The sequence below is a fragment of the Rhineura floridana genome, chromosome 7 (assembly GCF_030035675.1).
Source record: "Rhineura floridana isolate rRhiFlo1 chromosome 7, rRhiFlo1.hap2, whole genome shotgun sequence".
Taxonomy (NCBI): domain Eukaryota; kingdom Metazoa; phylum Chordata; class Lepidosauria; order Squamata; family Rhineuridae; genus Rhineura; species Rhineura floridana.
In genome coordinates, this window is record NC_084486.1 from 6,189,884 (window position 1) to 6,213,716 (window position 23,833).

At 44.6% G+C, this 23,833-nt stretch overlaps 1 protein-coding gene across 4 annotated transcripts in view; it reads left to right on the forward strand.

Annotated features, from left to right (window-relative positions):
- LOC133388690 (WASH complex subunit 2A-like) overlaps window positions 1-23,833 on the forward strand; it is a 258,757-nt gene that overhangs the window by 219,290 nt on the left and 15,634 nt on the right. For 3 of the 4 annotated variants that reach the window (XM_061634772.1, XM_061634771.1, XM_061634774.1), the window contains 4 exons: window positions 14,630-14,752; window positions 15,649-15,711; window positions 16,118-16,321; window positions 20,046-20,654. In XM_061634772.1, the coding sequence (XP_061490756.1) occupies window positions 14,630-14,752; window positions 15,649-15,711; window positions 16,118-16,321; window positions 20,046-20,654 (999 nt within the window). The remainder of the gene's footprint in view (window positions 1-14,629; window positions 14,753-15,648; window positions 15,712-16,117; window positions 16,322-20,045; window positions 20,655-23,833) is intronic. The other variant, XM_061634773.1, reaches the window with a different exon arrangement.

Sequence of the window (23,833 nt, forward strand, 5' to 3'; positions counted from 1 at the left end):
ATCATTTCATTTTTATCTTTCAACAAAAAGTCTAAGAGAGGCTTCCATTCCTTAAGAAATATATCTGTCGATTTTTCTCTAATTAAGCATGTCAATTTATCCATCTCTACAAAGTCCATTAATTTCAATAACCATTCTTCCATTGTTGGTGTTGATTCCATTTTCCACTTTTGTGTATATAATAATCTTGCTGCCGTAATCATATATAATATTATTCTTCCATATTTCTTTCCTAGTTGTTTATCCATAAAACCCAATAAAAAAAATTCTGGCTTTGACTGAATATTTATCTTTAGAATTTTTTGCATCATCCTACCTACCTGTGCCCAGAATGATTTTGCCTGTTTACACAACCACCACATATGATAAAAAGATCCTTCTTGTTGTTTACATTTCCAACAAACATTAGGAACATTACTATACATTTTTGACAACTTTTCTGGAGTCATATACCAACGGTACATCATTTTATAGAAATTTTCTTTAAGATTATAACATAATGTAAATTTCAATCCTTTTTTCCACATATTTTCCCATTGGTCCATTTGTATATTGTAACCAAAATTTTTTGCCCATTTTACCATACACTCTTTTACTTGTTCTTCCATTTCCATTTTTAACAAAAGTTTATACATTTTCGCAATTATACATTCATCATTTGTACACAAACCTATTTCAAAATCAGATTTACTTATTTCAAAACCATACATTTTCTTATCCATTTTATATCTTTCTAACAATTGTAAATAGGCAAACCATTGAGAACTATATCCTTCCTTTATTAATTGTTCTCTCTCTTTCATTATATATTCTCCATGCACATTTTCTAAAAGTTCTTGATAGGTTAACCATTTCTCTTTTCCAGCCATTTCTCTTCTATAAAACGCTTCTTGACTTGAGACACATAATGGTATTTTAGAATAAAACCTTGGTTTATATCTATTCCATATTTTCAACAAAGGACGTCATAAAATGATTGTTAAAGTCCACATTAACTTTTACTTTGTCATACCATAGATATCCATGCCATCCCCACTTCAGATTATGGCCCTCCAAATCCAATAGTCTTTTATTCCTCAATAAAATCCATTCCTTTATCCAGACTAAACAACAGGCAGCAAAATAAAGTCTCAGATTTGGTAATCCCAGTCCTCCTCTTTCTTTGGCGTCTTGTAGTAATTTAAATTTAACTCTTGGTTTTTTTCCCTGCCATACAAATTTTGAAATATCTTTTTGCCATTGTTTAAAGGGTAAATCAGAGGATATTACAGGTATTGTTTGAAACAAAAACATCATTCTCGGTAATACATTCATTTTTATCACAGATATTCTACCCATTAATGACAACTGTAGTTTATCCCATCTTCACAAATCTTTCTTAATCTCTGTCCATAATTTTTCATAATTATTATGAAACAACTTTGAATTTTTATTTGTCATAATAATACCTAAATATTTCAACTTTTTCTCTATTGTAAAATCTGTCTTGTCCATGAACTCTTTTTGTTCCCTTAAAGATAATTTTTTCACCAACATCTTTGTTTTTTGATTGTTGATCTTAAAACCTGCTAACGGTCCGAATTCTTTCAATTTGTCCATCAATACATTAATTCCTTCCAAAGGATTTTCTAATACAATCATCAAATCATCAGCAATGCTCTCAATTTATATACTTCTTTTTTTATCTTTAATCCTGAAATCCTTTTAGAGAAGGGCCTCTCCTGAGGATCTCAGGGCCCGGGCAGGCTCATACAGGGAGATATGGTCTGATAAATAGCCTGGAGCTAAGCCATATAGGGCTTTATAGGTCATCACCAGCACTTTGAATTGTGTCCGGAAACAGACTGGCAACCAGTGGAGCTTTTTTAACAGGGGAGTAGTATGGTCCCTGTAACCAGCCCCAGTTAGCATTCTGGCTGCAGCACATTGTATTCCGAACAGTCTTCAGAGGCAGCCCCACGTAGAGCGCGTTACAGTAATCTAAATGGGATGTAACTAAGGCATGTGTCACCGTGGCCAGATCAGACAGCTCAAGGAATGGGCACAGTTGGCACACTAATCTTAATTGTGCAAAAGCACTCCTGGCCCTTGCAGAAACCTGGGACTCCAAATTTAACGCTGAGTCCAGGAGCACACCCAAACTGCGAACCTGTGTCTTTGAACTAGAGTACAGAGAGACTTCACCTTAGCGAGGCTTGAGATGATGGTCCCAAGGACCCTCCCCCTTGGAGAGCCGGCTGCTTTCTTAGCAGTGAGAGCCAGCTGTTTACCTTGCAGGGCTCGTTAAATCTTCCTCACTTTCCTAGCAATGAGAGCCCGCTGTTTACCTTGCAGGGCTCATTAAATCTTTCTTGCTTTCCTAGCAGTGAGAGTCCACTGTTTACCTTGCAGGGCTCAGGGCTGTGGCCTGGAGGATCGTTAAATCTCCCCCCTCACTTTCCTAGCAGTGAGAGCTGGCTGTTTATCTTGCAGGGCTTGTGGCTGCATCCCCAGAGGATCGTTAAATCTTTCACCCTCACAGGATAGCGTACCAGAGTTTGTGACTGTGGCTGCTGCCAGCCGCGGTGTGGCGGCACTTGCTAGCGCTTCCCATCTGGAGCTCATGGCTGCGGCTCCAGCCGATCGCAGGGGGTGGCAGCGCTCCCCTTCCATCCCAAGTTGGGTTTAAGCTGAGAGAGCCTTTGGAACTCACGGTGGTGGCAGCTCTGGTCGGTTGGCATTTCCCGCCCTTTTCGCTAATACCTGCCATTTTGACAGCTTGTCTTCTTCAGCCTCTCATGCCTGCCATTTTGTTTTAAAAATTTTCCTGCTCTTTTTCTTAAAAGGATTTTTAGCTTTTTCGGTTGTTTCTAATCATCCTCTGTTGGTGATAAACATGGTTTAGTGTACTGTCCTCCTAGAGCCTATAAGGGCATTTATATATCCTTAGATATAAATATATAGATATATATTTTTAAAAAACCTGATTACTATATACAGTTGCAGTTCTACCACACCCCTAAGTTACTGCACCCCTCTACAGTGTCTAAGTGTAAAATTAACTGTCAAGCCCCCATTAAGTGTCATGGGCCAATTTCCTGCACCCCTCTACCATGTGCGCGTGTCTAAGTGTCAATTCACCACACCCCTCTACTGTGTACGTGTGCCTAAGTGTGTGGTTAGGTGTGTCTAGGAAGGCAGTCACCGCACCCCTCTTCTAGTGTGTGTGTTAGATGCCTGGTACCATACGCTTCTACTGTATGTGTGTATACCATGGCAAGTTAAATACCAATTGTAGAGGCTATAGATTGGCACTCTGATGCAGAGCTGATTGGCATATATGCCACAACATCTCAAGAGATGAGGCCTAAGACATTAAAATGTAAATCTTCTAAGCAACATTCTAAGGCGGTGGAAGCACTTCTAGACTCAGCTTGCAGCCAGACAGGCACGGTATGTGTCCCTTCCAAGTACATTAGAAGCCACCATGGTGTCGGGGGAAGCATCTGTTACAGGTCAAGAAAGTTTAACAGCCCTCTTCCACTCTCCAGCTGCAGCATCAGATAAGGAGTTTGATGGATTTCCATTTCAGCATTCTACTACCAACCAACTTCCTGCATCTGTACTGCTGATCCACCAGTCACTGGTTTTGCCTTCTGCTATTAGTCCCGAGGCTACAGATCAGTCACCTGGTCCTGTAGCATTCACCACTGCAACAGGCTCATTTAGTGCCCACGGGGCCACCTCCTCCCCCGACCACTCAAATACCTTTGTTGGACTGCAGTTAACTGCTGGATTTGTTAATCAGCTGAAAGATGCGTTGCTGGGCTCCTTACTACAAGCTCCTTGCTACAAGCTCTACTGCTGGTGCAACCACAGGCCCAAGGTGCAAGTTTCCGAGTTCTCCCTTGTACGCAAATTCATGCCAGAACCTCTACTCCATTCAGATGAGGGTTGATCCACATCACCTAATCCTTTTGATGTCACCAGGGGCAGAGCTATGGGCGACGTGACAGATCTAATGGACCCCCTTCTGTTCCACTGAACAAAGAAAGGGATGACTGGACTGGAGAATCAGAGGCAGAGGAGGATACCTCTCACCATCTCTTTGATTCAGCTGACTTCTTACCTTTGTTTCGCAGGACACTGGAAACCTTGGGTCTCCAATCTGCTCTGTTGGAATCTACGCCTCCACCAGTTAAGGGTGCCAAGGTTCTGAGAACTCCTAGGTCCACTGCCTTCCTATTCTGGACCCTCTGGATAAGCTGGCAAAGGAAGAATGGGCTCGTCTTCTGCATACCAGATGGGTTCCAGCCCTGGCTAATAAACACTATTCTTTGGCCTCTGACTTTATGAATCCTTTTAAGATTCTAGCAGTGGACGAGCCAATTTCAGGATGACCAAGTCTCTTCTTCCCAAAGAAGGGGACTCCCAGTTTAAGGACCTGTCTGAACGAAGAATGGATTTTGCTCTTCATAAGAGCCATGATGCAATGGCCTATTCTGTCAGGGCTTCTGGCTGACACAATTTGCAGCTCATGCTATGTCGGCAAGTGTGGTAGCACGGAGGACTCTTTGGCTTCATCATTGGGATGCTGATACTACGGTCTGAGCCAATCTCTCTATGGCACCCTATACGGACACGGTTATTTGGAGAAGAGGCTCTTAAATCCATCCGGGTGGATCCTAAGGACAAGTGGAAGACAGTCTTAGCCACGAATAAAAAGAGGACAAAGGTTTTCCCATACTGCTCCTTTCAGCCATTTCGAGGAACTCAAACTGGGGGAAGGGACTGTGACTTTCGAGCCTCCAAAGGCTCTGGTCCAAGCAGCGATTCCACGGACATAGTCAATAGCAGGGCAGGTCTAGTTCCTCTTCCTCCTCTATGGGAAAGGGAGGCCGTCAACAGAGACGTTACTGATACCATCCCTGTTGGAGGCAGATTACTTCAGTTTGTGGAACATTGGCAGTGCATAATGATGGACTCCTGGGTAAGAGACTTCACTCTTTATGGCTCAAAATACAGTTCTGGATAACACTGCCAAAAAGATTTTTATCCTACTCCTTGGCCTTCTCTCTGGGGAGACGGTGATGGAGGAAGCCATACAGCACCTTCTGGACATAGTGGCCATAGAACCAGTGTGGCCGAATGAACGCTATGTAGGGGTCTACTCCATTCTGTTTGCAGCCCCCAATAAAGATATTTCATGGAGAGCTGTTCTAGACTTCAGGTTCCTGAACAGCTTCGTGAAATACCGTCACTTCAAGATGGAGTCCCTAGCCTCGATCATAGAGGCAGTACAGGAGGGGGACTTCTTGGCATCCATCGACTTGAGGAAGGCGTATCTACATGTTCCAATCTGCCCAGCCCACGGATGCTTCCTGAGGTTTGTGTTCGGCCACCACCATTCCAATATCGGGCCCTGCCATTCGGCCTCTCATCAGCTCCAAGAGTGTTCACAAAGGTAATGGTCACTCTGGTAGCCCATCTCTGCCTCCAGGGTGTCCACATTTATCTGTATCTGGACGACCTTCTGGTCCCGGCAGAATCCAGGGATCAGGCTTTAATTCACATATGTCACATGCTTGCAGCCCTGAGGGACCATGGGTTCCTAGTCAATCTCAAGAAAAGTCATCTGTCTCCTACTGAACTACTTCAGCACCTGGGAGCTGTTCTGGACACAGCTCAAGCTATGGTCTTTCTATTGCCAGAGCAAAGCTCAGTAATCAAGGACATGGCATGGCTCCTGATGTGCCACTCGACAGCAGAAGTGATGTTCCTGGTGAAAGCCCTGGGCATGCTTCTATCAACCATCCATATTGTCCCTGAGGCTCGGCATCACACTCGTCCAATGGGCCTTATTGCCATTTCAGTGGGACATTTCCAACTACATGCACCGGGTGATTCGTATTTCCCCCTCACTGCAGTATTCCTTCCGATCGTGGTCATCAACTTAGAATCTTCAGAAGGCGGCTCCATTCCGAGAGCTGGGCAGGACTGTGCTTACAACTGATGCCAGTCTGATTGGCTGGGGGGCATACTGCAACTCCTGCTTCATGCAAGGCACTTGGTCTGTGTCAGAGAAGGGCCACAGCATAAACTGGCTAGACCTGAGGGCAGTTCATCTGGCCCTCTGTAATTTTCAGACTACATTTCTTTTGACTCATGTCCTGATTCGTACAGACAATACATGCGTGAAATCACACTTAAACCGGCAAGAGGGCATCAGGTCTGAAACTCTTCAGGTGGAGACCACTGATATTCAGTTGGGCTGAGAAACACCTGCTGTCCTTGATGACAGAACATCTCAGAGGGGTTTTGAATGTCACTGCGGACTGGCTAAGCAGGAAGCAAGTGATTCTGGGGGAATGGAGGCTACATCTGGCTGTATTTCACCTCCTCCTCCACCGCTTTGGCGTTTTCACTGTGGATCTGCTTGCCTTGAGAACAACTCTCAGCTTCCCTGGTTCTTCTAAAGGTACCTGGAGACAATTGCTGAGGCTGTAGACACTCTTCAGACTTTTTGGGCGGACAGCCTCCCGTATGCATTCCCACCTGTTCCCTGCTAGGCAGAACACTGAGAAAACTTTGGTGCAAATGGGCTCAACTAGTTTTGATAGCCCCATACTGGCCCCACTGCTTGTGGTTCTCAGATCTCCTCTTCTTATCAATAACAAATCCTTGGAGGTTGCTAATGAGGCTGGATCTTGTCTCTCAGGGACTGATCTGGCATCTGGATCCAGACTGGCTGGGTCTGATAGCTTGCCGTTTGAGCAGACACAGTTGATCCACACCGGTCTTTCGCAGGAGGTCATTGATACTATTCTCTCCTCTAGATGTCCATCGACTAATTGAATTTACCAAAGTAAGTGGTTGACATTTTCCAGCTGATGTGTCTGCCATGGTCTACCACCTTCTAAAGCCACAGTCCAACAGGTATTACAGTTCCTTCATAAAAGCTTAAAGATGGGACTGAAGCCTAATACCTTACGGTGCCAAGCCTCTATTATCTCATCGATCTTGACTGTCAATTTGCTGAGTATCCCCATGGGGTCTTCCTTCTGGTTAAACACTTTTTGAAGGGAGCTGCTTCACTTGCTCCAGCAGTATGTCATCTTTTTCTGTCCTGGAGTTTACAGAAAGTGCTGCAGTCATTGCAGCACCCTCCATTCAGACCCCTAAGGACTGTGCCCTTGCAGGTGCTTCCTTTTAAAGTCCTTTTTCTAGTGGCCGTCACTTCGGCTAGACGGATGTCAGAGTTGGGAGCTCTTTCGTCAGCCTGCCAGCTCTGACTTTTCATAAGGACTCAGTAGTTTTATGTCTGGATCCATCTTTCCAGCCCAAAGTAAGCTCTGTGTTCCATTGTAACCAGGACATTGTACTCCAATCATCCTGTCCTAATCCTGTTCACCCGCTCAAACAAGCTTGGCACCCACTGGATGTTCGCAGAAGCCCTCAAGGTCTACCTTTGCCATACCCAAGATATATGGCTAACAGAATCCCTATTTGAATCTTTTCATCCAAGAACTTTGGGGAAGAAAGTGGTGAAATGGACCATTGGTCTCACCTGAAGGGTGATTTTCATATGAGGTATGCCATCAAGCGGGTAATAGCTCCACCTATCATCCGAAGGCAAGAATGTTTCTGAAGTCAAGACTAGGGGCATCAGGCCCCTCCCACTCTCCAGTTCATTCGCAGCGAGTCCAAAGAGAGATATCTAAAAATGCAGGAGAAAAGGCTAATGGGCCTACCAGGAAGAACATAACATAATAGCAACATTCATAATAATATGACTCTAACATAGCAAGATAACAGTAATAGCAGTCTTGACTTCACTAATAAATGTAATAAAATAGCGTAACAGAAATATATAAAATTCCCAAAAAATATCTAGGTATCCTCCGACTGGGAGGGTCGTGATGGCATACCTCCTATGAAAATCACCCTTCAGGTGAGACCAATGGTCCATTTTCCATAGGAGGTATGCCATCAAGCGGGATGTACCAAAGCAGCCCATAACAGGGAGGGACCACCCACAACCTAATCCTCATTAAGAACCTGTTGCAACACTTGTCTGCCAAAAGAGGCATCGGCAGAGGCATAACGGTCTATTTTATAATGCCTTATAAACGAATGTGGGGAAGACCAAACAGCAGCAGTGCAAATATCGGCAACAGGAGCGTTGGTAGCCAAAGCAGCTGTAGTGGCCGCTGACCTGGTGGAATGAGCTGTTATACTAGCTGGAACTGGAAGCTTAAGGGACTCATATGCTAAGGTAATACATGCCCACAACCAGCGGGATAAGGTGGAATTAGCTACTTTATGCCCCATAGACCTTGGATGAAAGGATACAAACAAAGACTCGGTCCGTCATATATCCTGAGTCCTAGACAGGTAGGTCTTGAGAGCCCTCCGAACGTCCAACGAATGCCAAGCCTTCTCGAGAGGATGGATAGGATTCGGACAAAATGTCCTGGTTGCAGTGGAAAACTGAATTGACCTTGGGACGGAAGGAAGGATCAGTTTTCAGCACAACAGAGTCCTTGTGAAAGACACAGAGGTAGTGGGCCGAAGACAATGCGCCCAGTTCTGAAACTCGTCTCGCAGAAGTGATCGCAATCAGGAACAGGACCTTGAATGACAACAGACGTAAAGGCACAGTCCTGAGGGGCTCAAACGGAGGGCGTTGTAAAGCTCCATGAGGGAAAACGGTGGGCTACAGCCGGTGAGCGTAGAGCAGTGCCTCTGAGGCAGTGTTTGGTGAACGGATGTGAGGCAATAGGGGCACCAGTGGAGGCCACTGAAAGAATGGACGACAGAGTGGACGCATGTCGACGCAATGTGTTGGGTCTGAGTCCCATCATGAGGCCCCTATGAAGATATTGCAGCACTTGTTATATTGTAGCCTGTGAAGGATCGAGGTGCTGAGTCTGACACCACCTGGAAAATGCCACCCAAGTATGTTGATATATACGGGTGGTGGATGGTCATCTCGAGGCTAAGATAATGTCAATAACAGCTTCAGACAGTCCAGCCGACCTCAAATGTCGCCGTTCAAAAGCCACGCTGTTAGGTTGAGCCAGTTGGGGTCCTGATGCCATACTGGGCCCTGGGATAAGAGGTCTGGCCTGACCGGGAGTGTCCAAGGATCCGTCACTGACATTGCAAGGAGATCCGAGAACCACAGTCGACGGGGCCAATACGGTGCTATCAGAACCAGTTTGGCCCTCTCGCACCACGCCTTCCTCAAGGTTCTGGCTAACAGTGGTATTGGAGGGAAGGCGTACAATAGGCCATCCGGCCACGGTAGCGACAGGGCATCCACCGCTTCCGCAGTCATGTCCAGGTATCGAGCAAAGTACCTGGGTAGTTGACAATTGCGACTGGAGGCAAAGAGGTCGACAGAGAAGGAGCCGAACTGACCCTGGAGAAGATGGAACACGGACGGATGAAGCTTCCATACTCCAGGGAACACCTGTTGCTCTTATCTTTGCTGGTCTACCGGTTCTGTGTATGACTGCTGTTCAGATATCTCACTTCAGCCTCGTCACAAATGAACTGGAGTGGGGCCAGAAGGAGCAGCCCGGATCTTGACTCCTGTGCATTTTTGCCTTTGGACGATAGATGGTGCTATAACTCACGTGATGGCATGATAAACCACGTTTCAGGTGAGATCAACAGTCCAATTTGATAGTTTGCCAGAGGCTGATGGAGGACATTCCTCATAAGGTTGGTGTCCTCCTTCTGAAGGGATCAGGCAAGGTCATCTGAAGTCTTTTGCCTCCTGTCCAGCGAGAGAAGACAGACCCTGTCTGTGGTCAGAGAAGGTTGGGTCTTCTCATGTGTCAAAACACTTTTTAGGTGTCTTGGGTTCTGTTGCCTCTGTCCATTTGAATCTTTTCTTCTCCTGGTCTTGGTTCTATTTTTTCCTTTTGTATTGGCTGTTTGTGCATCTAAGCATGTTCCTCCCCTCTCTTAGCCTCAAGGAAAACATGGAAAGCTAAGTAGATACAGATCAGTATCAATGTGCTGGAGCTGCGTGCAGGGTCTCAAGAAGTGCAGGGGTTGCATCTTCTTGTCCAGAACAACAATAAACTGCCAAGGCCTACATCAGTATGCAAGGGGGCATACATTCCAGAGCATTGACGTTGGGGGCAGACAATAATAAATAATATAATAATAATAAATTTTATTTCTAGGCCGCCTATCTGGCCGCACAAGCGGCCACTCTAGGCGGCGTACAAGATAAAGTAAAATACAACATACGAACTACATAAAAACCCAAGAACTACAATATAAAACGAAACCGAACCCACCCATAGCTAAAACCAATGGCACCCAAAAGAAAAAAGAAAAAAAGCAACAAAACAAAAGACAAAACCCCAGGCCACCTCAGCCAGCCGGCTTATGTATCCCTCCCAAGAGGGACAGGTGATGGCAATTAGTCACAGCTGGCTGGGTACCTGGGACCTGGTCCTGCAGGAGGCACGTCTGCCAGGCAGCAGTCCCACTGGGAAGGGTGGTGGAGGTGGTGGAGGTGGTGTTCCAACAGCAGGAGCAACAGCAGGCTCTCCTTCCCTGGGTGGCGATGTTCTTCTTCCTGCAGGCACTGGGTCTTATAACGGGATTAAGCTTCCTCATATATATGTAATAGTCCAGTTGGTGTTATGTTGCATTAGACAATGTGAGACAAAGACTACTAAGTCCATCACAAAAAACGATGTTCAAATGATGCAGATGGAGGTAAAAATGACAGAGGGGGAGGATCTACAGGAAGTAGATAAAGTAATGCAGGAAATGTCATTAATTCATTATTGAATTTGGCAGCTAGAAACTGCCAGGGCGGGAATATGATGGGGAAAGACTGGACAACTGAGAGGCCATTTTGGCTTCTGCAGCCACCTTGGCCTCAGCATCCATCTTAGGTGCTCACCCATCTCTGCAAAAGTCAAAACTCCTCTGACTCTGCAAAGGAAAAACTGTCAGGCCACCAAAAGAACAGGTGAAGGGAAGTGGAACAGTCTGTGGTTAACCTAAGAGAAGAAAATTTTCAGGGGTATCATGGGTTATCATGGGTAGAATGGCATTTTCTCAGTATGTGCGCAGAATACTTAGCTGGAATGGACAATCAGGATGTAAACTGATTGAGCAAGACAGAGAAGAAAAGAGACAAAAGGACAGTTGAGTCACCAGGTTTTCCAGCAACTGACTAATTTCTTGGACTTCCTGGTAGCAGAACTGTTCACCACTCTGGAACATACATAACTGGTCAGGTTCATATTGCGATTTTTGTCTTCGGTGGTGTGGATGCTTAGGAGGTCAAGTTAACCCTATATTATCCAGGGTTGCTCTACACTTTTTCTCCATTCAATCTGATCCAGAGGACCATACAGAGAATTCATGTTATGGGCTGAAATTATTTTGGTGGCCCTTTACTGACTGATGATGTCTTGGTTCCCAGACCTTGTCAATCTGGCCATGCTGGAGGCTTCTGGTGAGGCAGAATCTACTCTTGCATGGACCAGTGGTCCACTGTCAGCAAGAGCTCTTCCACCTGACAGTCTGGAGACTGAAAGGCTCTGGCTGACTCAAATGGGACTGTCTGGTAAAATTTTGGATACTCTGCTTGCTTTGAGATGTGTGTATGGCACCATGTGAAGAACCTTTCTTTCTTGGTGTGCTATGGCAGGAGTTGATCTACTGTAACTGCTAAAAAGATCAAGGATGTCTTGGGGTTTCTCCAAGAAGGTCTGAACAAAGGTGTGAGTGGTAACACAATTAAGAAGCAGGCTGCAGCCCTGAGCAGTGTGTTGGCTAGTTTGGGGGGACAGCCATTGTCATCACATCATCTTTATAAGAGGTTTTTAAAGAGGGTTGCTCTCATTTCTGCCCACAGATTTCCTATGTGGAATTTATACTGGGTTCTTATCACCTTAATAGCCCCCCATTTGAACCCATGGCCACTTGACCTGTTGAGGTCCTAGCTCTGAAAACTGTCTTTTGGGTGGCAGTAAATTTTGCCTGAAGGGTGTCAGAGTTGGGTCCATTGTCAGGAGATCCTCAGATTTGCATATTCCACCCTGACAAAGTTATCTGAAGCCAGACCCGCCCTCCTTCCCCAAAGTAAATTCAATAGTTCATCAGTCCCCAAAAATTGTCTTCCTTTTGTTCTGCGATAATCCCTCCTGCTCTCAGGAATGTAGCTGGCATACTCTTGATGTCCAGAGACCATTAAAGTTTTACCTGAACAGGGCTTGGGAACTTTGGAGTCCCTCTTTTTTGGGGGGGGGGCCTCAGTTGGGAAGAAGGTCTCTTTTTTTCTCTGTGTCTCAATGGCTATGGGATGCTATTGCCCAGGCTTATCCTGCTGTGGGTAAGCCGCCACCACAAGGAAGCACAGCTCATTCTCCAAGGGGGGTGGCAGCTTCAGCCAATTTTAAAGGTAGTTTCCCCATTCTGCAAATTTGTAGGATGGCTATGTGGACTTCCCTTCTCACCTTCCTTAGACAGTACAAAATAGATTCCTTTTCATCATCTGACGTCACTTTTGGTAGGAAGGTTCTCCAGAATGTATGAGAGTAGGAGATGGGCAGACAAAGCCCACCCAAAATTTGGATACTGCTTGGATATATCCCTATGAGGAATGTCCTCCATCAGCCTCTGGCAAAAATGGAAATTGGTCTTACCATGAATTTCTGTTTGAAGAGGTTGATGGAGGACAATTCTGCCTGTCTCTCCTTCCTCTGCTTCCTCTTCCCACCTGTGGGAGTGGGGGTTACAGCTTCTGCTGCTGTTTCACATACTGTTAGGGTTTCCTTACCCATTGGAGCTTGTTGCTCCTGATTGGAACAGGTTCTGCGTTGTCCTTTGTGCCTGTGGTTTGTTCCTCTTCATGCTTCTTGTAGTGTTCTTTCAGCAGTGTCCAGGTTGCAGATGCCATTCCAGGTTGAGAAGTTGTCTGCTCTGCCAGTTGGTCTGGTGGGAGGGAAGAAGGCAAAAGACTTCAGAAACCCCTGCCTGATCCCTTCAGTAGAGGAAGTATCATCCCTGTGATGAATGTCCTCCTTCAGCATCTTTAAACAGAAATTCACCAACTTCTATTATTTGCACTGTGTGAACTTAGGAGGCTGCTGTGGAGAATCTCACCAGATGCATAGGAAGGAACAAAGGGAATGAAATAAATGGAGAGAGTGACTTGTGGATTGGCTGGTAGCTGTACTGAAAGAAATCTCACCTTAGGTCCTTAGGATCCTTGAAAGATCTCTTCCTCTCCATTTGTTTTGTAAAAACAACCAATACTTCTAGGCCAGGGATTGCCAAACTGTAGTCTATGGAGCACCAGTGGTCCACAAGCCTCATTCAGGTGGTCCGCAGCATGTCTGTATTAAACATTCATATTCATTTTTAATTGTATTTTTGTTTTTCTTATTTCTTCTATTGTATTTTATTGTATTACAGTTTGAATACAAATACAGTGAAATACAATATGTAAGAAATAAATGCAATAAAAATACAATTAGAAATCCTACAAAATCTAGCACTACATTACATTTTCTGCAAAAGGCAGAAAAATCATTAAGTGGTCCACAAAGACCCTTAGCAATTTTCAAGTAGAGGTCCATAGGGGGAAACGTTTGGGAACCACTGTTCTAGGCTTTTCTCTGTCAACATGGACTACACATAAAAATGAACCATCTAAGAGAGGCATTATAATTAATGGTTTTGCAATGTTAGAGCAGAAGTGGGCAGATTTCTGGCTTGCAGGATCTACTGTGGGTTTTTTACTAGAATTTTTGAGATCTACCAAGTGGAGTCTGGTGCAAAATAATGGCTTGGTAAGGTGGGCATACACAGTGCTTAAGCCCTTCACTCTAAATGATGGAGGCTGAGAGTGCAGCCTCTTAACTCCCAACAGTATTATTGTGAGGGACATTGGAGTCCCTCTCTGGCCTACGTGGAAGAAGGGTAACCCTGCTCGGGCTGTATAGGAAGTACCCGTAAATTTATATCAGCACAGATCCCAGGGCCAGACAGGAGAAGCAGGTGCCTTAAGGGAAGAAAGGCAGGCTCTGTATCCTTGTGCCTCCACCCTCAGTTGTCCAAAGGTCCCTGCTTCCTAAAACTGACTCAGTTTGTGCCTGGAACTGCCTTTTGGAATTACTTCATGCAAACACCTCTCATTTCCTTTTAAGTCCCACCTTAAAATTTTTCTGGGAAGCCTTTGGATCTCTCTCATGCGCACACATGTACACACACCACACAGGAACTCTGACTGCTATAGCTTATTGTAACTTAGCCAAAGTACATTTGTAATTGAAATAATCACATATTCTTCCCCTGCCTTCGTTTCCAACCCCTTCCTCTGTTTTCATGTGTCTGTTCTACATTGCAAGCCCATTGGGGCAGGGGCCTGCCATATTTGTTCTTTGTAAAGCACCAATACTGCTCAGAGATTTTTAAAATATTAAAGTTTATAAATGTTATAAAGAAATATTCTATAAAATATTTCCTAATTCCCCAGACTAACTCGAACCTAGATGTCTTTCCTTTGTAATATACCAGGGATAATGTATACTTGTACTATATTGTATATAATGTAACATATACAATATATTGTTCACTTGCACCTTTTTATTTTACTTTTTGGAAGGTAGCAGAAAAGAAAGCAACAATAAAGAAGAGCGGCACCATCTCTTTAGAGGAGGATAGTAGAGTTCTGGAGACTGATAAAAATGCCAAAGAAGAAGAAGAATCCAGAGTAGAAGCCACTGAGGTTTGTAAGTTCCAGTTTTGGGGGATAGGTTAAGATGTATGGAATTATAGATCAACATTATAAAAGCATTGAGATGGGCAGTAACCTTGAACATGCTTGTCATATCACTGACTTCAAGAGCTTCCTGTTCCTAAATACATCACTGCATGAACTACCTCAATTTTCTATCAAGCAAGCACATAACACACTCTATACAGATATCCTCATTAACTGAATGATAGCTCATGTAATAATGCCTCCTAGCATCCTGCCCCTTCTCTCTCCGCCCCTCTTAATCTAGTCACTAAGGCAAGGGTGGGGAACAGGGTTTGCCTGGTGGTCTTGATCCTTATTTTCTCCACCTCGATAGGCCACTTTGACAGTTAGGTGGGGCTTCCTACCTCTCAATCAGTTGATGTCACAACAATGTCAGGTGGCCCATTTTTCCTTTCCAGTGTGGCTTGAACTCAAGCTATGATGCAAAGGAAGATCCTAGCTGATCAAACCAGGACTTGAAGTCATAGATTGGCTCGATTTGGGGCCTCTGACTGGGAGCCCCGAAGTTGAACCAATCCCAGTGGGGCTTGCGTTTCATGCCCAATTTAAAAAGTACTGAATTCAAGCCCCACTTGCCAAAAACAATCAGCAGCATATTTTAAGGCATATTTTGTTCCCTTTTCAACCATGTCTTTACCTGCCTTACAGTGGCTGGCTGGGTGTGGCTTGGGGAAAATGACCTTGTGGGCCAAATTAGGACCTCTCCTGGGCCTAATGAGGCCTGCAGGCTGGAAATCCCCTATCACTCCAGAAGGGCTCATGGATGGGACCGTTCTTTCTTGGCTATTGTATTGCTTCTGAGATACTGTGTTAATCATATTCACTTGGATTAATTTGTATCTTATGTAACTTTTATACAGAAATCCACTGGTCTTGGTGCGAGTAAACGTAAAGAGTCCTCATCAAGGATTGGAACATTACAAGTAACTTATTTTACTGGCATTTTAGCTTTCAGTTTATTTTTCCTGCTAATTGTAGCTCTTCCACTATTAAATTATTTTTACTCCCAGATTTAGTACTTTCTTGTGGATGCAATCTCTGATTTCTTTAAATTGCATGTTTGACAGGATGGGTTTTTTTTTCCTTTGGGAAAGACAGATTCCTAGACAGGACTAAACTTTCTGGGCTGAGGGGGAACGGGGGAGAAGGCATGTCCTTTTGACATTATTATTATTTGAATGCATTATTCTTGTTTTTTCTCATTTTCCTGATACCTGTCATTGTCAAATGTAGAAATACTCTTGATGACTTTATCTTTCATGGACTTCGCATTTATATTTGCCTAACCTACCGCTGCCATTAATAATAGCCTTTCCATCACTTTCTAAGGCAAATTTGGATATTAACCCAGCGGTTTTGCTGCCCAGCGGGATTTCTACTGTGAAGGCACCTCCATCATATCCAAAGACCCTGTGCCATGAACCTCGTGGCTTACAGCATACTAAAACAGCCTCTGCTGTAGGAAATAGTAAGGAGATGGGAGTCAGCTTTGATGATCCCATGCAAGCAGACACGTTACAAAATGCCAACAAGGTAACTTTGTAATGTGGTATGTCGATGCATAATCTTAAGAAATAGTCAACAAATCACAACTGCTGTGTAAAGATTAAAGTCACTGTTAATAGAATATTTCTTAATTGATTTAATTTCCAGAGAGGTGAGGAAAAAGGAATTTTCTGGTAAATTAAATGAATTTGTACAGAGTATGTGCATGCCAAATCCAAGGCCAAATGTTTCCTTTCCCGTGAATTGTTTTTTCAGAGTCCTTAGTAATGAAGATAAAAAGAAGGCAATATGGTCTGTCCCCAGCAAGGTCAAATGTAGGACCAACAGAGAAAATAGCCATTCCTTTCATGTTTTCAGAGCATTTTTTAAACCAGGGGTGGGGAACCTCAGGCCCAGGGACCAAATTTACCCTTCAGGCTTCTCTATCTGTCCCTCAGGATGCTCCTTTGGCCACACCCCCTCTCTAGGACACACACCTCATTGGCCCTACTCCATGCCCTCCTTATGTTTTTGCCTGACTGGAATGTGTTCTTGAAGTATGAAAATCCCTCTTGCTTGTTTTGCCTGTATGGAGAGAGGGGGGGCATAGAAACCTATGGCTTTTTACTCTGTCCCCCGTCCACTACTGGCATGCAGCCCCCAGGTTGCACCCAGGGAAATATGGCCCTTGGACTGAAGAAGATTCCCCATCCCTTCTCTAAACCCAATTCCATCACATATTTATTTATTTATTTATTACATTTATAGCCCACTCTTCCTTCCAGAAGGAGTACAGGGCGGCAAACAAAAACACTAAAAGCACTGTTAAAACATCTTAAAAACAAAAGACTTTAAAACATCTTTAAAAACATATTAAAACAAAACATATTAAAAATATCTTTTAAAAACAACTTAAAAAGCAGCTCCAACACAGATGCAGACTGCGATGAAGTCTCTACTTACAAGGCTTGTTGAAAGAGGAAGGTCTTCAATAGGTGCCAAAAAGATAACAGATGGTGCCTGTCTAATATTTAAGGGGAGGGAATTCCACAGGGTAGGTGCCACAACGCGAAAGGTCCTCTTCCTATGTTGTGTGGAACACACCTCCTGATAAGATGGTGTCTGCAGGAGGCCCTCACCTTCAGAGCACAGTGATTATATAAGGGTATATAAGATGATCTTTCAGGTATCCTGGTCCCAAGCTGTATAGGGCTTTGTACACCAAAACTAGAACTTTGAACTTGGCCCAGTAGCTAATAGGCAGCCAATGCAATTCTTTTAGCAGCAGGGTAATATGTTGGGGATATCCTGCTCCAGTGAGCAGTTGTGCCACCACATTTTGCACCAGCTGCAGCTTCCAGACCACCCTCAAGGGCAGCCCCACATAGAGTGCATTACAGTAATCCAGCCTGGAGGTTACCAGTGCATGGACAATAGTGGTCAGGCTATTCCGGTTCAGAAACAGTCGCAACTGTCTTACTGGCTGAAGCTGGTAAAAGGCATTCCTAGCCACTGAGGTCACCTGGGCCTCTAGCAACAAAGATGGATCCAGGAGCACCCCCAGACTATGAACCTGCTCTTTCAGAGGGAGTATGACCCCATCCGAAGCAGGCAATGGGCCAATTATCCGAACTTGGGAACCACCAACCTACAGTGCCTCCATCTTGCTAGGATTAACTTTAGCTGTTAACCACAAAATCAATTAGGATATGAAAATAACATAGGGGGGAAATCATCCATCCAAACCTTGTCTAGACTATTTCCCTACTTAAGTCAATGCCTACCTAGCAGTAAAGTATTTTTTTCCAGCTCATCCTAGTCCTTTGGCAGTGTGATCAAAATATGACATAGTAAATGGTGTGAGAAGAGGGAGGCAGTTGCAGCCATGCTGTCAATTCATCAATTCAAAGACTTTCAGTGCTGCCTCTTGTGTTCATGATGCCTGAGTGCTCTCCATCTTAGTCTCTTATTTCAGATTTCTTGCTCTTCTCCTGCTTGCCAGCTTCATTTGTATACCCTATTCTACTCCCTTGGATGATCAGAAGGAGATTAAGAGTTTTGCTACCATTTTGGTTCCCATAATAACTAGGTTTCTTTTTCTTGTTGGTGTAGGGAGGTCTCTGCTGGGCTTTTCTTCTCCATTAGCTCAAGAGGCAAGGAGTATGCTAATGAAATCTGCAGACTTTTTGGAAGGCCCAGTCCCTTCCCAGCATAGCTCAGAAGTCAGGCACCAAAAAGTTTCTTCCCTGGGCTGTAATCCTTTTTGACATTTCATCTTACCTTTTTTCTGTTCCTAATACTTTTTCCAGCAGAATCTGTCTCCTATTTCCTTGTTTATTTCTTGGTCCCTGGTCTTGCCATTCCTTTTTCCACCTTGCCTTCTGATGATTTGGTCAGGGAAGCACCACCCCTTTCATCTCATTTGGTTGTGCAGGAGCCAATATTTACACGACTGGAAGAGAGAGAAAAATAACTCTGCGCAGTTGCCACTCACAGGCAGCAGAGGGAACTCAGGGCAGATGACTCCAATACAGAAAGCCAGGCCCTTCTCTGTGCAACATATTAACTGAACAGAGCAATCACTCATAGCTGCAGTGCTTGGTCTTTGGCTTCTAGACTCCCCCCTTGTATCATCTCTACAAAGCAGAAAATCTGAGGAGTTTGTGGTTTCCTGCCGTTTGGAATGAAGGGTGTCATCCTCACAGGCCACTAGATGGCAGCAGAGGGCAATTTATCTAATAGTGTCTGGTGCCATTTGGAATACATACATTTAAATACCCGATACTAATCCCACAATCCACCAAGTTGCAACATGGGGCAATATTTCCAATCAGGAAAGAACAGCAAGCTATATTTCTGTGGACTCTGGGAGCTCCCTTGCCAGATTGGGCCCACTCCCAGCACTTCAGCAGCCAATCTAGATTACCAGCTAATTCAGAGAATCAAATATGCTATCATGAAAGACATCTCTGTACAATTAGATGGGAAAAGAGGAAAAAAGCAGAGAGAAATATTTCATTTTCTCTCCTTTTCTGATTTTGCATGAGTCAGATGAAGGGACCAAACTCTAGCCTCAGACATGGGTGCTCTGAAGTCCTCCACAGACGTCCTTCCCACTCCTCTATGGCTTCAACTGGGGAGAAAGCCTACTTGAAGCAAATGGTTTCCTGACAACCAACTTATATTAGCTGTAGGCAATGTTGTCTGCTGGTGATTTTCACCATAGTAAAACTGGTATGTGGTGTCATGGCCAGTCATGACTCGGTACCAGACTTGGAATCCTCAAACTGGACACCCCACAGACCAAGGACCTTGGGGAGCAGACAGGGTCCTCTGGGGCCAGCACTAAGGATCTCATTGAGCTGCTGAATAACCCCTGTCCTGTCAGAAAAAGAGTTTTTAAATTGTTGTAACCCACCATGGAATCTTTGGGTAAAGGGTGTGTAATTGATTATGATAATGGACTCCACAGAGCTCTGTCAAAAGCTGCTGTCTGGCTATGTCAGTTGTTCAGCCCTGGCAAGATGGTTTTTTAAGGAGCATCATATAATAGACAGCTCAGAAACGTTCCCTAACACAGATTTTGTAAAAGACTTTATTTTATGCTGATGGTCATTGACCAAAACGAAGCAAATGGGCACCACTTTCAGTCTATGTGTTACTCCTTTTTTAAAAAGTGTAGTGTTGCCTGCCCCCAGTACTATTTGAAATGTAAGTTCACTTGCTTGTCATTTTGTTTCCTGATGTCACCTTTACTTTATTGTAATTTCAGGGCAGAATCAAGATGACTGGGAAACGAAGGCCACCTACCAGAACTGCCAGGCGCCTAGTTGCTCAAGAGTCTAACAAGAATGAAATGAGCATTTCTGAGGACCCATTCCTGGCTCCGTTAAAGGAAAGCTCTGTGCCACCAGCCATATTGTATCCCTACAAGAGAGAACTGTGTAGAAAGGAAAACACTGAAAAATTTACCAATCCTCTGCCTCTACCAATAAACAGCAGTGACCAGCTGCATGATGGTAGCCCTGTCTCAAAATCAAAACCCCAATCTGATGTACAAGATCTCTTTGAGTCGAATGATATTTTTGCTAACAGTGTAGCATCTAAAGTGGCCTTGAGACCAAAGGAAAAAGAGAAAACAGAGAGCCTAATTAGCCAGGTCCCCAAAGGTGGAGAGTGGTTATCTGTTCCATTGGCGTTGGATGGTGCAAATTGTGAAGGTCACTTCCATGCTGGAAAGCTTTCAAAGAAACCTGACCCTGCTCCGTGCTTGGAGGATGAAGAGGATCTGTTCACCACTAGTAAAAAAACTGTGAAGAGAAAAGATCCCAAATCAATTGCTCAGTCTAATCAGGACCCTCCAATCCAGGATATTTTTGAGGTAATATACAGTAGAAACATAGAATGTTAGAGTTTGAAGGGATCTTGGGAGTAGTAGTTGTTATATTTATATCTCGCCCTTCTTCCCAAAGGGAACCCAGAGCAGCAAACAACAGAGGCAAAACACACACAAAATCCTTAAAAAAAACCCTTAAAAACAATTACAGTACAGATACAGATTGGGATAAGGTATCTACTTAAGAGGCTTGTTGAAAGGAATGTCTTCAGCATGTGGTGGAAAGACAATGGAGATGGGGCCTCTCTAATATTTAAAGGGAGGGAATTCCAAAGGGTAGGTGCCACAAAACTGAAGGTCTGCTTCCTATGTTGGACCTCTTGGTGAGGTGGTATCTGCAGGAGGCCCTCACTGTGATCACAGTGATCGACTGGCTACATAAAGGGTGAGACTTTTTTCAGGTATCCTGGTCCCAAGCTATATAGAGCTTGATACATCAAAACCAGCTCCTTGAACTTAGTCTAATAACTGACTGGCATCCAGTGCAGTTCATTCAGCAACAGGGTGATATGTTAGTGATATCCTGCCCCAGTAAGCAGTTGTGCTGCCTCATTTTGCATTAGCTGCAGCTTCCAGACCAACCTCAAGGGCAACCCCACATTGAGTCCATTACAGTAATCCAGCCTGGAGATTTCTAGTGCATGGGTGACAGTGGCCAGGCTATCCCAGTCCAGAAATGGCTGCAGCTGTCTTACCAACTGAAGCTGGTAAAAGGCACTCCTAGCCAGTGAGGTCACCTGGACCTCTAACAACAAAGTTGGATCCAGGAATACTCCCAGGCTACGAACCTGCTCTTTCAGAAGGAGTATGACCCCATCCAAAGCAGACAATTGGCCAGTTATCCAGACTCAGGAACCACCTACTCACAGCACCTCTACCTTGCTAGGATTCAGAGTCAGCTTGTTGGCTGTTATCCAGGTCACTGCTGAGTCTAGGGCATGCATGGCCCTTTCTGATTCAGATGTTACCAATAAACACAGCTGATTATCATCAGTATACTGATGATATCTTGCCCCAAATCTCCTAATGACTGCTCCAACAGCTTCATATAGATGTTAAATAGGATTGGGGACAAGATGGTACCCTGTGGCACCCCACAACTGCCAGGAGGGTAAAAGACAATCACCCAATGCTATTCTCTGAAACTGGCCCTGGAGATAGGATTGGAACCACTATCAAACAGTGCCTTCAATGCTCATTTCACCAAGTCAGCTAAGAAGGACACAGTGGTCAATGGTATAAAAACCCACTGAAAGATCAAGTAAGAATAACATGGTCGCACTCCTCCTGTCCTTCCAAAAAAGATCATCCATCAGGGTGACCAAGGATGATTCAGTTCCATAGCCAGACCTGAGCCCAAATTGAAATGGGTCATCTAGTCCAACCTTCCTGCCAATATCAGTATATTGGAAACTTGTTCCTTCAGAACTGGATCCTGTTCTTTTGTACTCAGCACAGGAATGTGGAATGTGTCACCTTCCAGATGTTGAGCTTCATTTCCAATCATCCCTGATGGCTGGCCATGCTGGTTGCGGCTGATAGAGTCAAACAACTTCTGGAGGGCTACAGATTCTCCATTCCTGGCTTAGCAACTCTAAAAGCATGGACAATAGCGGGGAAACAACTTGCTACATGAATTCCTCTGTAGATAAGTAACTAATAAAAGACCATGATGTCATATTTTAAAATGGGATGATGGTCAGGCTTCAGGCCTGGTTATGGGACTGAGATTGCCTTGGTCCCCCTGCTTGATGATTGCCTGGCATCAGACAGGAGGAGTACATCCCTGTTGGTTGCTGTACCTCTTGGCAGCTTTCAGTACCATCAACTGTCAACCTCAGGGGCCCTCAAGCTTGGATGGGATTAAGAGGCACTGTTTTATATTAGCTCCATTCCTACCTGACGGACAGGTCCCAGAAGATGCTGCTGGCCTACAGGGTCCTGCAGGTTCCATCCTGTCTCCCATGCTTTTTAACATCTACATGAAGCCGCTGGGAGAGGTCATCCAGAGACTTGGAGTACAATGTCATCAATACTGTGATGACACACAACTCTATTTCTCTTTACTACCTGATTGCGGGGAGAGAGTGCTCATCCTAAACTGGTGCCTGAAGCCTTTGAAGGCTAACAAACTGAAACTTAATCCAGACAAGATGGACGTGTTGCTGGTCAAGAGGAAAGCTGCGCCAGTGATAGGGCTGCAACCCATTCTGGACAGGGTTGCACTCCCCTTGAAGGAGCAGATCCACAGTTTGGAGTACTGGACCCTACCCTGCTGCTTGAATATTAGATGACTGCGGTAGCCAGGAGTGATTTTGTCCAACTCAAACTGGTCTACAAGCTGCGCCTGTTCCTGGAAGCAGTTGACATGGCCACAGTGGCACATGCGCTGGTGCCGTTAAGGTTTGATTACTGTAATGCCTTCTTTGTGGGGCTGCCTTTGAAAATGGTTCAGAAATTGAAGTTGGTTCAAAATGCACAGCCAAAATGCTAACTGGATCATGGTGTAGGGATCATATCTGTGCTTTGTTGCCTGCACTAGCTCCCAATTTGTTTCTGGGCCCAGTTCAAAGTGCTGAATGGCCTTGGATCAATGTACGCTCATATATAACTGCCTGTGATTTAAGATCATCTGGCTCTGGTCTCCTCTGCATGCCTGGAATGAAAGATGTTAGATTGGTAGGCATGTGGGAGATGGCCTCTTTGCCCATGGCCCCCAGGCTTTAGAATACCCTACCCCAAGAAGCCCACTCTGCTCCCTCACTGATGGAGACTTCTCAAAACCATCTTGTCCTGAACAGCCTTTGAGACAGACTGCAGGTATTGCCTGTGTTCCAGTCATGACAAAGAAGCAAGATTTCTAGATATTCTAAATGACTATTCCCTAGACAAGTTGGTCATGGAACCGATCAGAGGGACGGCAAACCTCGCCTTAATCCTCAGTGGGGACCGGGACCTAGTGCGAGATGTAAGTGTTGTCAAACCGATTGGGAGCAGTGACCATAGTGCTATTAAATTAAACATACATGTAAATGGCCAATTGCGAAGAAAATCCAACACAGTCACATTTGACTTCAAAAGAGGAAACTTCACAAAAATGAGGGGATTGGTAAAAAGAAACCTGAAAAACAAAGTCCAGAGGGTCACATCACTCGAAAATGCTT